This window comes from Corythoichthys intestinalis, chromosome 12 (assembly GCF_030265065.1).
Source record: "Corythoichthys intestinalis isolate RoL2023-P3 chromosome 12, ASM3026506v1, whole genome shotgun sequence".
In the NCBI taxonomy this organism is placed as follows: Eukaryota; Metazoa; Chordata; class Actinopteri; order Syngnathiformes; family Syngnathidae; genus Corythoichthys; species Corythoichthys intestinalis.
Window position 1 is genome coordinate 49,728,368 of NC_080406.1, and position 14,478 is coordinate 49,742,845.

Sequence of the window (14,478 nt, forward strand, 5' to 3'; positions counted from 1 at the left end):
GGCCGGGCTTGACAGCAGTCATAAAAAAAAAAAAAAATGGGTTGAGGATAAGCCTGAGAATGATCAGGTTTCTCTCTGCTCTATATAAGCAATATTTCAACATTGCATACACGACCGAGAGTCGGAGCAAACTGCCCGTATGTGTGTGTGACATGCACGGACAGTGCGTGCATGCTATTGGTCCATATAAACGTTGAATATAAGCCTAAATGGGGATTATTTATGTCTGTTATTTGTGTCCTCTTTTTGAAAAGCAAAATATGATATCCATGGAATGACGGATGACAGCCAGCATGTGTGGTCATTTGTTTTGATGCTTTTGTGCATGCGGGTCTTCTAGCTCAGCGCGTGTCGGACTGCGAATTAGTGCGCATGCGTAATACTTGAATGGTCTCAATAGACAAAAGCAGTCTGAACGGACACGCCCAAAAAAATAGATATGACAAAAAATCGGATTTGTGCATTAAGACCTGTAATATGAACCAAGCCTATGTGTCACTATAGTCTGTAGTTGTTTGTTTGTTTGTTTGTTTGTTTGTTTGTTTGTTTGTTTGTTTGTTTGTTGAGGACGTTAAGCCACCCTGTCTTAGAAGTACATTTTTCTCAAAAAGTTACCCAAGTAAATGTAACGCGCTACTACTCACCTCTGTTAGTTACACTGTTCGCTCCTTTATGCGTTATTTGCCCTGCAGCTAAACAAATCTCACTGCGTCCATCAACAGATTCCATTAGCTATATTTAAAGCTTTTATCTCGCTCGACTGGTAAACAATCTCTTTTCAGATGACACTAAAACATTATGCGTAATCCAGCTGTTGTTAGGTGTTGGTACAGTCAGATGATGCAACATGAATCTTATGAAACAGAAAGATTGAATGCAAATTCAAGATGTGGCAATAGGCGTTACTGTGCACACGGCAGACAATTTGGAATCAGAAAGGTGTATGAATCAGCGTGCCAGCTGACAATATACTTGTGACACTGAAACCTTTAATCATAGTTGTAATTACTGTTCTAGCTAATGAGAGGTAATCAGTCAGATGGCGGCAAGTCGTGTGTTAAAACTAGTATAGACACAGGCTGAAGTACAAAGCATGTATTTAACTTGTTGTCTTCCAGCCACACCTTTTAAATTGCAGTTAGGATAAGCCCAAAACACCTTTGTGAGAAATTTTGTTTTGGGCTCTGACACGTTCAACCACAAGACCAACCCGTTTTCCTGAGGATCAAAAAAACAAGAGGCGAAAAGTCATTTTACAGTTACAAAATATTTAAGAAAACATTTTATTTTACAGAAACTGTACAGACATCATTTATTTGGCTAGATAATTCTTAAACAACAACTAAAATAGTGTTTTATTAAATAGAAAACGGAAACAACAACAACAACAAAATAGAATTAAAGATCAAAAGTGTTGCGTATTGACAAAGAGAATCATATATTGTACCCTGATACAAGTAGGCCTTTTGCAAATGATCAAAACAGTATCGTACACTCAGTGACCATGCCCTCTTGGTACAATAGCTAAAATTATGGCCTCTTTGGTTCCATTAGTTATGTAAAATATCTCTGACACAAAATTCAGTTTCTTTTCTTACTATAAAAATAACTTTTCAATGGCAGTTTTTATTTCACTAATCCTGCAACTTTTCAGTGCAAACATCACAACAATCATTCGCTTTAGAAAGGATGCGAAAGATTACATTTCAAGTATTGATTAAGGACCGAAGAGGGAAAGAGTGAGAACGCAAACACAAGATACAGTAAAATTCTTCAGCGAAAGAGCATTCGGTCATAGACTTCATAATGATATTGACGGGTCAGATTCGACCTTCACTGAGCCACAGTCGGTCGTACCGACACATGTAGCAGTCCAACGCTGGATTTATGTTGAAAAAGTACAAAAGCTGTACCGCATACAAACAGGAAGGATTGTCTCAGGAGTGATTTGTTCGAGGATTCAAAGTAATTATTCATTTTTCGTTTTTTCACAAGAATTTTCAACGTAAAAAGCTCTTTGTTGTAAGGCTGGCACCACATTGTCCAACAGACTAGCACCATCCTTTGACATATTTACGTAAAATAAATGCTAACTGCACGTTTTTTTGCTTTTAACCAAGAATCGAGACTGTTTTACGTCCATATCTATAAAAACTCAGGGATTTAAGCATTTATTCACAAGAATTTTCACCGGAAAAGCTACATTCATTCACAGACTAGCATTGTACTTTGACATATTTACGTAAAGTAAATGCTAACTGCACTTTTTTTTTTTTTTTTTTTTTTTTTTTTTTTTTTTTTTTGCTTTTAACCAAGAATCGAGACTGTTTTACGTCCATATCTATAGAGAATTCAAGGATTTAAGCATTTATTCACAAGAATTTTCACCGGAAAAGCTCTGTTTACATCAGGCGGCCGCTAGCTACATTTACTAACAGACTAGCATTTTACTTCGACATATTTACGTAAATTAAATGCTAACTGCATATTTTTTTTGCTTTTAACCAAGAATCAACAGTTTTACGTCCATATCTATAAAGAATTCAGGGATTTAAGCATGTATTCACAACAATTTTCAAAGCTCTGTTTACATATGGCAGCCGCCACATTGACTGATGGACTAGCATCGTACTTCGACATATTTATGTAAAATAAATGCTAACTGCACGTTTTTTTTTTTTTTTTTGCTTTCGACCAAAAATCGAGACTGTTTTATGTCCATATCTATAAAGAATTCAGGAATTTAAGCATTTATTCACAAGAATTTTCAAAGCTCTGTATACATATGGCGGCCGCCACATTGACTGATGGACTAGCATCGTACTTCGACATATTCACGTAAAAAAATGCTAACTGCACGTTTTTTTTGCTTTTAACCAAGAATCGAGACTGTTTTACGTCTGTATCTACTAGTATAAAGAATTCAGGGATTTAAGCATGTATTCACAAGAATTTTCAAAGCTCTGTTTACATATGGCAGCCGCCACATTGACTGATGGACTAGCATCATACTTCGACATATTTACGTAAATTAAATGCTAACCAGTGTTGTTAATAACGGCGTTACAATATAACGGCGTTACTAACGGCGTTATTTTTTTCAGTAGTGGGTAATCTAATTAATTACTCTCCTCATCTTGGCAACGCCATTACCGTTACTGAGGACGGAAAGGCATGCGTTACTATGCGTTACTATATTGGTCGAAAAGTCTGAGGGAGACGGACTCACCGAGAAGACAGAGCAGAGCAGGAGTGGGGAGGAGGCAAGAAAGTTGTGACGTCGAGCAAACGCGATGCTAGGTAGCTCCAATAATACATGTTGTAGCCGATAGCCTACAAACTACGCCCGCATGTTATGGTAGATATAGTAGACATGGTAGATATCACATGTACTGTATATAGATATAACTAGATGCAAAATGACAGACATGGCACTAAATGCGTTAGTAGACAGCCGCCACTTAAAGCAGTAGACTTTTTAGGACGGCTCTGTTGTAGAGAACCTTCCTAGCGAACCTAAGTAACTTTTTATCTAAAATACTTCTAAATCGGCAAAATCTTGACTTGAATCTATCTTTAAATGATGAAACAGTTTTAAAACTTTCATATGTCGAAAGTAGAGAGAAGGGAACTAATGCAACAATGGGAGCAATTTTAACAACTTTTAACAGTTGATTCAGGGTAAAGGGTAAATTAGGGTAAAGAATTGGGCTCGGGCCAATTGTACCAAAAACCTTCACAAAAAACTTCACATAGTGTGGCCAATGTTTTGTTTTGTTTTGTTTTTTTGAGGAAAAAAAAAAAAGTAATTATCACCAATTACTTTGCCAAGTAACTAATTACTCTTACATTCAGGTAATTGAGTTACTAACGCAATTACTTTTTGGGGGAAGTAATTTGTAACTATAATTAATTACTTTTTTTCAGTAAGATTAACAACACTGATGCTAACTGCACGTTTTTTTTGCTTTTAACCAAGAATCGAGACTGTTTTACGTCCATATCTACTAGTATAAAGAATTCAAGGATTTAAGCATGTATTCACAAGAATTTTCAAAGCTCTGTTTACATATGGCAGCCACCACATTGACTGATGGACTAGCATCGTACTTCGACATATTTACGTAAAATAAATGCTAACTGCACGTTTTGTTTTTTTTTTGCTTTTAACCAAAAATCGAGACTGTTTTACGTCCATATCTATAAAGAATTCAGGGATTTAAGCATTTATTCAGAAGAATTTCCAACAAAAAAAGCTCTTTGTCTGTGATTCCACTCGGTCAGCTTTGACGGCTACGCCCTATTAATCGGCCCGTGTCCCGTCAATATCACAATGAAGTCTATGATTCAGTCTAACAGGACATGTAGTAGGAGTATAGTTTACTATACATTGCATAGCTCATGTGGCACTTATTTAGTGATATGACAGGACACTCAGTACCCCTTGGAAGGCAATTCTTTATACAAGTGCTAATCAAGGTGTGCATTTCTGTTCCTCCAAGTGCTGCGCTGCACTGTGGCCACTCACCAAAACGAGCGTCTCTGTGTCCACGTGCCCGCTTCTACAAAGCCTTCATGGGCAGAGTGACTTCTGTCCCAATCAGTCCCAGTGCACAAGTGAAGCGCACTTCTGAGATCTGTCTAGTCCGGATCATCTCATGGTTACAGGGACTGCAGCTCTCTCGTTAGGCAGGAAGATGAGGTTCAAGGCCGTTGCAGTGCAGAGGGAATAATCCTGTGAGGCGTTAAGCGCTGCTGGTCTAATTCCACCAGAGGACAGTCAGACTATGTCTGTCGGCGTTCTAGTGAAGTGCTTGTGTTCTGAATTGTGTAAGCTGATGAATTGTCAGTGCTTTTAAAATATATTTTTTTAAAAGTCCACCATGTGCTCAAAGTACTTAGGGGCCTGAGGAACAAGTTAGGGAGACTGGGGACAACGCCAATAAAGTCATTGGCTCATCTTGTCACTTTATTATCTTCTTTCTATCGGCGGTGCTCGGCCATTGCATTTAAGTAAAAATGGCGAAATAGAGCAAAGTACCATTTGGTGATCTTCATTCCCTTCGCTTCCCAATGCTGTCAAGTTGAAACTCAGACAGCAGGCATATCACTCAGTCTGATAAATACATACACTCATATGAACATGTGCAATCAAACCTCCGCACATTTCGTTACTAGATTATTTACTACAGTGTGTCTTGCCCGCACTTACAGTAGTAATAGATTTCTTGTACAGTATTTGTATACTGTGCAAATGGTTCTGTTTGTACAAAAGGCTTTTCCGATAGCTCGAAGAAACTCAAGCACAGCCACACTCCTCCACAATCATGTTGGGTACGTCTCTCTTGACAATGTTGTACTCATCATCAAAGTAAAGCATGGACATAGTACTCAGTTTGGTGGGGATGCAGCAGGAGTTGACCGAACCTGGGCTGATTCCTCTCATACGGTACTGGTTTACTACTGCTGTGTGGAAGGAAGAAGCTGATCCTGGCACGCCAGCCATGTAAGCTGGGCAACTGCCCTCACAGTAGTTTCCGTAATAGCCTGCAGGTGCAATGATCCAATCATTCCAGTCAATAAGACGAAAGTCGATGTAAAACTGCTGCCGGCAGCACAGGCCCCCGCTGGTGCCGTCGCACTCCAGCCCTCGCTTGCGAATGCGGTGCTTTCCGTCCACTTGTCTGGCACGGACCACCAGAAACGGCCGGTGAGAGGGGTCACCTGGGTCCACCAACACTGGAGCCACTCCAGCCATCTCGCATCCTTCACAGTGGACCTCCAGGTCCTGTCGTCGGCTACCTTTGCCAAACACTGCCCGCACTGCTTCTAAGAGGGGGAAAGTATGCCAGCCACTACGTTTCAGCTCAACACGCTTTTCCACCAAGGCCCAGCGCCCTCCACCGCCTCCTCCTCCTGGCACACCTTCCACACTGCTCAGAGATCCAGCTTCCTGGTAGTGGATCTTCACTGTCACCTTCCTTCGTAGGCCTTTCTCAAAACCAGCTGGCAACACCCGGAAGTACAGCCATAAGTTTGCCTGTGACACATACAGGTTCTGGTTGCCTTCATTGGAAATCAGGAAGTATATGCTGGACTTTGAGGATGTGTTTTCATCTGTGGGGACACAGAAAAAAAAAAAAAACATCAGTACAGATAAACCATAGCATTAAGTCAATTAACATTATTTGTGTAAATGAATACATTGCCCCTAAACTAAACTATAAGGCGCACCTGACTATAAGCCGCACCCCACCAAATTTGACACGAAAATGGCATTTGTTCATACATAAGGGATATTTGAACTAGAAGATATTAACCGGTAAAACTTCATTTGACAGTGGCATCATAAGACTTTCTAAGACCAAATGAACCATGAAGCTCTGAACCAATTGGCTGCAAAGCTCCATGGCTTTAAGAAGCTTCATTTGGCCATCACTGCTCCCTTGGGGGAGACAATCAACCTCTGCTGCCACCTGCGGTTAACACTGTTGTCATCCAACATGCCTCCTAGCATGCATTGCAGTGCTACAGATGGAAATAATAATAAAAATTAATGTTCAATGCGAATTATAATTGCTATTTCTTCAGTTACTGTTCCAGTTGTTTCATTAGAGCATTAATGAATGCTTACAACAGATGTCATTTTGTGTCATCTGGCAAATTATCTCACTTTTGAATGGATGTAAAGATCTGAGCTGGACATAAATCATAAATTGTGTTAGTGACATAATTTGCCAGATGATGTCATGTCATAATTATGACGGTCTTATGGCAGTCTTATGACGCCACCGTCAAATAAAGTGTTATCTATTAACCCAAATAAGTCAACAAATACAATACAATCCACACAAACAATTAGCACGTATCAGTTAGCGTTTGCACATCATCAAAAACAATCACATAAACTCGTCCCAAGTATTCGACCACAAATGAAAACGCACAATAAACTGTATAAAAGTTGTTATATACAGGCGTTGTCTCGTTGGATGCTTCACAAGCAATAAATGTGCGCGCAGGCTTGCAGCTGTACACTATGCCCTCTCTCTCTCACTCGTCTCTTGCCCACGCCCTCTTCCTTGCGTGTGCACGCATCCTTTGTGTGAACATGCAGTCTTACTCGCGTGCGAAAGTACCTGCTCTGGGCTTCCTGCGCCAAAATAAAAGCATGCATCACAAAACAAAAGTCAACATTATATATATATATATTGTAGTGAAGTTGGGGTTATTAGGCCTATGGCCCCCTTCTGTTATTGTTTTGATTTTTACGAGCCGCTTCTGGTCATTGAACGCAGCCTGGGTATATAACTGGCTTGCATCGCGAGACTCGTTGTTCGTTTTTCTGTTGTTGCACGGTTTTCACGGCTCGCTGCCCGGATACGCTAAAACGCTGTCCATGCCTGAGCTACAAGCCAGCACAACTCATACGAGAACCATCAGTGACCCTTTGTCGTGCGAATCTGTTCAGCCACCCATCATGGAAGGCTGCAACTCGACAATATATATTTGTTTAAACTGAATGGAAACAAAATGGCGGATGGAACTCCGGCATTGTAAAGTCAAAATCACGTCAGATAAGTACGTCGTAACCCAGGGACTACCTTTATGTATGGCTGTTGTAAGCAAAGCGAGGAGCATAGCTGCAACATTCTTTGTAAACGTAAGCAAAAAACTTTTGTGGCAGGTAGGCAAAACATGTTGATGACCTTGAAATTATAATATAATAAAATATAATATGATATAATAATATATAATATATAATAATAATAATTAATAAAATTAACTTACAAAATGTACATATATACAGTATGTATATCTTGACACTGTTAGTGTTCAATCCTCAGTTCAACCTCAGTTGTTGTTAAAGCTTTTGAAAGCTTAGGTTTAAAATATCCATCTTGCACTCGCGGTAGCTTAGCCACTCCGGAGCCCTGAAACCGACAAGTAACTGACAAATTGCACGGAATTTGTTGAAATCAACTCCACCAAATAATTAAACCCCCGCTAACTCAAAGATAAGGCCTAACGTAAAAAATTCTGAGCTTCCCTGTTGAAATAAAAACCTGGCCATTAAAATGTTGTCTATAAAAGTTGTAAAACAATAAAATTGTTATGGCCGGCAAATGCGTAAAACAAGATTGGACCCAAGAGCAGACAACAACTGAGGGGGAGCGTTCAGGGATTCATCAAATATAAACAAAACAAAGCCCGCGATTGCGTAAAAGAGGGAATATCAAAATGGGTCGGTGACAATAGGTCAACGGGGATCAATAATACCAAACTAAGGGTTGGGCAGCGAGCCAATAAGACAACAAAAATAAATACACTCAATACCTGCACAAGGTAGAGGATCACAAAACAAAGGCAGCTGGTGAACAAGCTAGCAAATACAACGCGACTTGAAAGTACTAGGTGTCGAATGGTGGCCATTAAGTTAATATTTCGGCACCCTTCTCTTGGATCGCCCGTGTATATATACTACTGTTGATGAGCTAGAATAAGCTGCAGGTGCGACGTCGGGAACGACCCCACAGCCGGCTCTGTAACAAAGCACAATCTGACCAGTAGCAGAATGTGACAAAAATAAACAACAAAAATGAATGAGATGAACAAGAATCCTAAAAAGTATTTCACAATGGGTCAAAATTATTTTTCAAACAGATCATGTGACTTGAACCTTTGAAACAGTCTTTTGCTTTGCTTAGCCAAAACTACACATGAGGAGGCAAGATGGAGTTTTAGATTTCTTTAAACTTAAGATGTTTGATATATATTGTCATGTTATTCAATTGATGGCACTGTGTTTCGGTTCCATCAACATGTTTTGCCCCTCCTCCAACAAAAGTCAAACTCCACCTTTGATACCGATATCAAACCGATATCGATATATGCGGTCATGGACTTAGCATATTATGGATAATTGCATTGTGATGCCCAGGTCAAATGGTCTGCTCAGATAACAAATCCCAAGCATTTTAGTTTGGAGACATCTAATGGTCAAGAAGCATAACTGCTGTCCTAAGCTTTGACCAGCCCTTGTACAAAGGCAGAAGGCTTCATTCACTTTAAAGGCAGTATGCATATTGGCCCGAAGCCGATAATGAAAAACGGATGTTGATTCACCGCAGACAATTAAACCAATGGGGTTTGTGCAGCACCTGACTGCGGTCAACTAACACTACACTTGTAAGAAACTAGATTGGTGAAAAGGGTCGTCTTTATCAGTTGGAATGAAAACCTGCACCCAATCGTGGAATAGTTTGAACACACCTGATTTAGAAGATGTACTATGTAAATAGTTGAACTGTTTAAGATTGAATTGATGGTACTTAGGTTTGCGATACTGTCTGGCAACCAATTCAAGGTGTACCCTGCCTCCAGCCCGTTATTAGCTGGGATCCTGTAGGCTCCAGCATCCCCACAACCCTTGCGAGGATAAGCAAATCAGAAGATGAATGAATGAAAGGTTTGTGATAATAATAATAATAAATGGTAAATTTAAGGCTAAAGGCACTCATTCCCAATTCAAGTTTTTTTTGTTTCTTCTGATATTTGTGTTAATATTGCACAAACATATGCGATTTGTAGTGTGACGGGAAAGCATCCGTGACATCACATGCATGCACACGCAGTGTTTACAGAAGTCAATATAGGCCCTTAGACAGACATTTTACTTGATAGTTTCATATGCGATACCAAGAAGACGCATCGGATACATACACGCATATACACACAGATACATACATACGCATGGAAAATAGAAAAATATTAATCCCTTAATTGAGGTACTTGAAAAGGAGTGACAACCCTTAATTTTTAATTACAGTATGTGTGTGTTTGCTTATCTACAGGAAAGTGAGCACTATCAATGCCATACAAACTAATTATACATGTGAATTAAAGGCTGGCAATGTATTCAGACACGCAAACATATTCATCTTAACAGAGGAAGGAAAGACACAACAATAAGACATGTTGAATATTTTTGGCAGTTAAGCCAATAGAACTGTTGTTTTTGATAGAACAATATGTCTATATGCTGCAATAGCAGATTCATGGCGCATTAAACCCCCGAACTATTTTTAATTTGTCCCTTTTACCCTGGAAACCAACGTTTACAGACGTCGCGCAACTGCTTTTGTTTCAACCCAGCCATAAAAAGAAGGTAAGTAATTATATTTATTAAACAAAATGTCTGTCATTTTTAGCTTAGAATCATTGATTGATGTCTAATATTTTGTTGTTTTTTTTTTTTAAAAAAAAAGACTTTAAAAAAATTACTTACTCGCATATTTTAATCGTTTAAACAAATTACGTTACACTGAAAAAAATGGTGTCTGTAAAAAAATCACGGATACCTACCTCATTAACTATCGATTAATTGTATTTTTTTGTTACTGTCGCATTTTCCCCAATATGTTAACTGATAAATGATCGATCCAAACAAAGAAAAATTAGGGGGAAAATAAACGTTTAAAAGGGTAAATATATGAAAAAGAACAGCTCGACCAGTCCTTGATGTCTGCGATTTCTGCATCGCGACCCTTTTTATATTACCATGTTTCAACCATAAAATCCCCCAAAAATCCGGCTGTGGCCATTCACATCTGTGTCTTAACACTCGATGATACATGCTACATGGATAATATAATAATATCTCGTTAAAATCATGGCGTCTTTAATTCTGCTCTCGTGTGCTCTCGCCTCCAGTTAGGGTTTTGCTGTTTAATTTTTTTTTCTTTTTAAAAGCCTTCCTGTTCAAAATTTTCCTTCCTCCAGAAAATTGAGATTTTAAGCTTTCCAATGATGTATCACGCATGCATTTTGAATTTTGGTCAAATTGGGGTCTCAGAGCGGAACTTCAAGTCACCTGAGTGTTTTCCGCCATATATTTAATTCCAGTATCAAAATTAAAAATTAAACAATATTTACAGGGTTTGGACAAAATAATGGAAACAAAACAACAAAAACGAAACAAAAATTAATTTAATATTTTGTAGGTCCGCCTTTTGTGGCAATTAGTCTCAATTCTCCGAGGTATTAATTCATACAACTTGTGAATTGTTTCCAAAGGAATTTTAAGCAATTCTTCAAATTCAAATATCCTCTACCTCTTTTAGCGAGGATAGCGGTGGAAATCGATGTCTTAATTGAATCTCTAAACCTGACCATAAATGCACAATAATATTGAGGTCTGGGGATTGCGCCGGCGATACGAGATGCTCCACTTTATTAGAATGTTCCTTATGCCATTCTTGAACAATTATGTTCAATGATTATGATGCCAAAATGTTAGGTGTTTCCATTACTTTGTCCAACCCCTGTACATACAGTGGGGAGAACAAGTATTTGATACACTGCCGATTTTGCTGGTTTTCTCCCTTGCAAAGCATGTAGAGGTCTGTAATTTGTATCATAAGTTCTCTTCAAGTGTGAGGGACGGAATCTAATACAAAAAAACAGAAAATCACGTTGTATGATTTTTAAATAATAAATTTGCATTTAATTGCATGAAATAAGTATTTGATACATCACAAAAAACAAACGTAATATTTTGTACAGAAACCTTTGTTTGCTATTACAGATACCAAACTTTTCCTGTAGTCCTTGACAAGGTTTGCACACACTGCAGCAGGGATTTTGGCCCACTCCTCCATGCAGATCTTCTCCAGAGCCTCAGGTTTCAAGGCTGCTGCCGGGCAACACAGACTTTCAGCTCCCTCCATAGATTTTCTATCGGGTTCAGATCTGGTGACTGGCTAGGCCACTCCAGGACCTTAAGATGCTTCGTACAGAGCAACTCTTTAGTTGCCTTGGCTGTGTGCTTTGGGTCGTTGTCATGCTGAAAGACCCAGCCACGACCCATCTTCAAGGCTCTCGCTGAAGGAAGGAGGTTGTCAGGCAAGATCTGGCGATACATAGCCCCATCCATCCTCCCTTCAATACGGTGCAGTCGTCCTGTACCCTTGGCAGAGAAGCAGCCCCAAAAAATGATGTTTCCTCCTCCATGTTTCACGGTTGGGATGGTGTTCTTGGGGTTGTACTCATCCTTCTTTTTCCTCCAAACACGACGAGTCGAGTTTAGACCAAAAAGTTTAATTCTGGTCTCATCCGACCACATGACCTTCTCCCATTGCTCCTCTGGATCATCCAGATGGTCAGTGGCAAACTTTAGACGTGTCTGGACATGCACTGGCTTCAGCAGCGGGACCTTGCGTGCGCTGTAGGATTTTAATCCATGATGGCGTAATGTGTCTCCGATGGTTTTCTTCGAGACTGTGGTTCCAGCTCTCTTCAGGTCATTGACCAGGTCCTGCCGTGTAGTTCTGGGCTGATCCCTCACCTTCCTCATGATCAGCGATGCCCCACGAGGTGAGATCTTGCATGGGGCCCCAGAACGAGGCAGATTGACAGTCAACTTGAACTTCTTCCATTTTCTAATAATCACTCCAACAGTTGTTACCTTCTCACCAAGCTGCTTGCTTATTTTCCTGTAGCCCATCCCAGCCTTGTGCAGGTCTATTATTTTATCCCTGATGTCCTTACACAGCTCTTTGGTCTTGGCCATTGTGGAGAGGTTGGAGTTTGTTTGTTTGAGCACGTGAACAAGTGTATTTTATACAGTTAACAAGCTCAAACAGGTGCAGTTACTTCCGGTAATGAGTGGAGAACAGGAGGGGTTCTTATAAAAGAACTGAGAGCCGAAATATTTACTAGTTGGTAATGTATCAAATACTTATTTCATGCAGTTAAATACAAATTTATTATTTAAAAATTATACAATGTTTTTTTCTGGATTTTTGTATTAGATTCCGTCCCTCACAGTTGAAGAGAACTTATGATACAAATTATAGACCTCTACGTGGCTTGCAAGTGGGAAAACCAGCAAATTTGGCAGTGTATCAAATACTTGGTCTCCCCACTGTATACAGTGCCTTGCAAAAGTATTCGGCCCCTTGAATCTTGCAACCTTTCGCCACATTTCAGGCTTCAAACATAAAGATATGAAATTTAATTTTTTTGTAAAGAATCAACAACAAGTGGGACACAATCGTGAAGTGGAACAACATTTATTGGATAATTTAAACTTTTTTAACAAATAAAAAACTGAAAAGTGGGGCGTGCAATATTATTCGACCCCTTTACTTTCAGTGCAGCAAACTCACTCCAGAAGTTCAGTGAGGATCTCTGAATGATCCAATGTTGTCCTAAATGACCGATGATGATAAATAGAATCCACCTGTGTGTAATCAAGTCTCCGTATAAATGCACCTGCTCTGTGATAGTCTCAGGGTTCTGTTTAAAGTGCAGAGAGCATTATGAAAACCAAGGAACACACCAGGCAGGTCCGAGATACTGTTGTGGAGAAGTTTAAAGCCGGATTTTGATACAAAAAGATTTCCCAAGCTTTAAACATCTCAAGGAGCACTGTGCAAGCCATCATATTGAAATGGAAGGAGCATCAGACCACTGCAAATCTACCAAGACCCGGCCGTCCTTCCAAACTTTCTTCTCAAACAAGGAGAAAACTGATCAGAGATGCAGCCAAGAGGCCCATGATCACTCTGGATGAACTGCAGAGATCTACAGCTGAGGTGGGAGAGTCTGTCCATAGGACAACAATCGCACTGCACAAATCTGGCCTTTATGGAAGAGTGGCAAGAAGAAAGCCATTTCTCAAAGATATCCATAAAAAGTCTCGTTTAAAGTTTGCCACAAGCCACCTGGGAGACACACCAAACATGTGGAAGAAGGTGCTCTGGTTAGATGAAACCAAAATTGAACTTTTTGGCCACAATGCAAAACGATTTGGCGTAAAAGCAACACAGCTCATCACCCTGAACACATCATCCCCACTGTCAAACATGGTGGTGGCAGCATCATGGTTTGGGCCTGCTTTTCTTCAGCAGGGACAGGGAAGATGGTTAAAATTGACGGGAAGATGGATGCAGCCAAATACAGGAACATTCTGGAAGAAAACCTGTTGGTATCTGCACAAGACCTGAGACTGGGACGGAGATTTATCTTCCAACAGGACAATGATCCAAAACATAAAGCCAAATCTACAATGGAATGGTTCAAAAATAAACGTATCCAGGTGTTAGAATGGCCAAGTCAAAGTCCAGACCTGAATCCAATCGAGATCTGTGGAAAGAGCTGAAGACTGCTGTTCACAAACACTCTCCATCCAACCTCACTGAGCTCGAGCTGTTTTGCAAGGAAGAATGGGCAAGAATGTCAGTCTCTCGATGTGCAAAACTGATAGAAACATACCTCAAGCGACTTGCAGCTGTAATTGGAGCAAAAGGTGGGGCTACAAAGTATTAACGCAAGGGGGCCGAATAATATTGCACGCCCCACTTTTCAGTTTTTTATTTGTTAAAAAAGTTTAAATTATCCAATAAATTTTGTTCCACGTCACGATTGTGTCCCACTTGCTGTTGATTCTTGACAAAAAATTAAAATTTTATATCTTTA

The 14,478-nt window shown here is 39.7% G+C and overlaps 1 protein-coding gene across 1 annotated transcript in view; it reads right to left on the reverse strand.

The window, feature by feature from the left end:
- Positions 1 to 3,765: 3,765 nt before the first annotated feature.
- The window catches only part of inhbb (inhibin subunit beta B), a 40,367-nt gene continuing 29,654 nt past the window's right edge, over positions 3,766 to 14,478 (reverse strand). Inside the window, exon 2 of the mRNA XM_057853389.1 lies at positions 3,766 to 6,117. Within this exon, the coding sequence (XP_057709372.1) occupies positions 5,300 to 6,117 (818 nt within the window). The 3' untranslated portion in view covers positions 3,766 to 5,299. The remainder of the gene's footprint in view (positions 6,118 to 14,478) is intronic.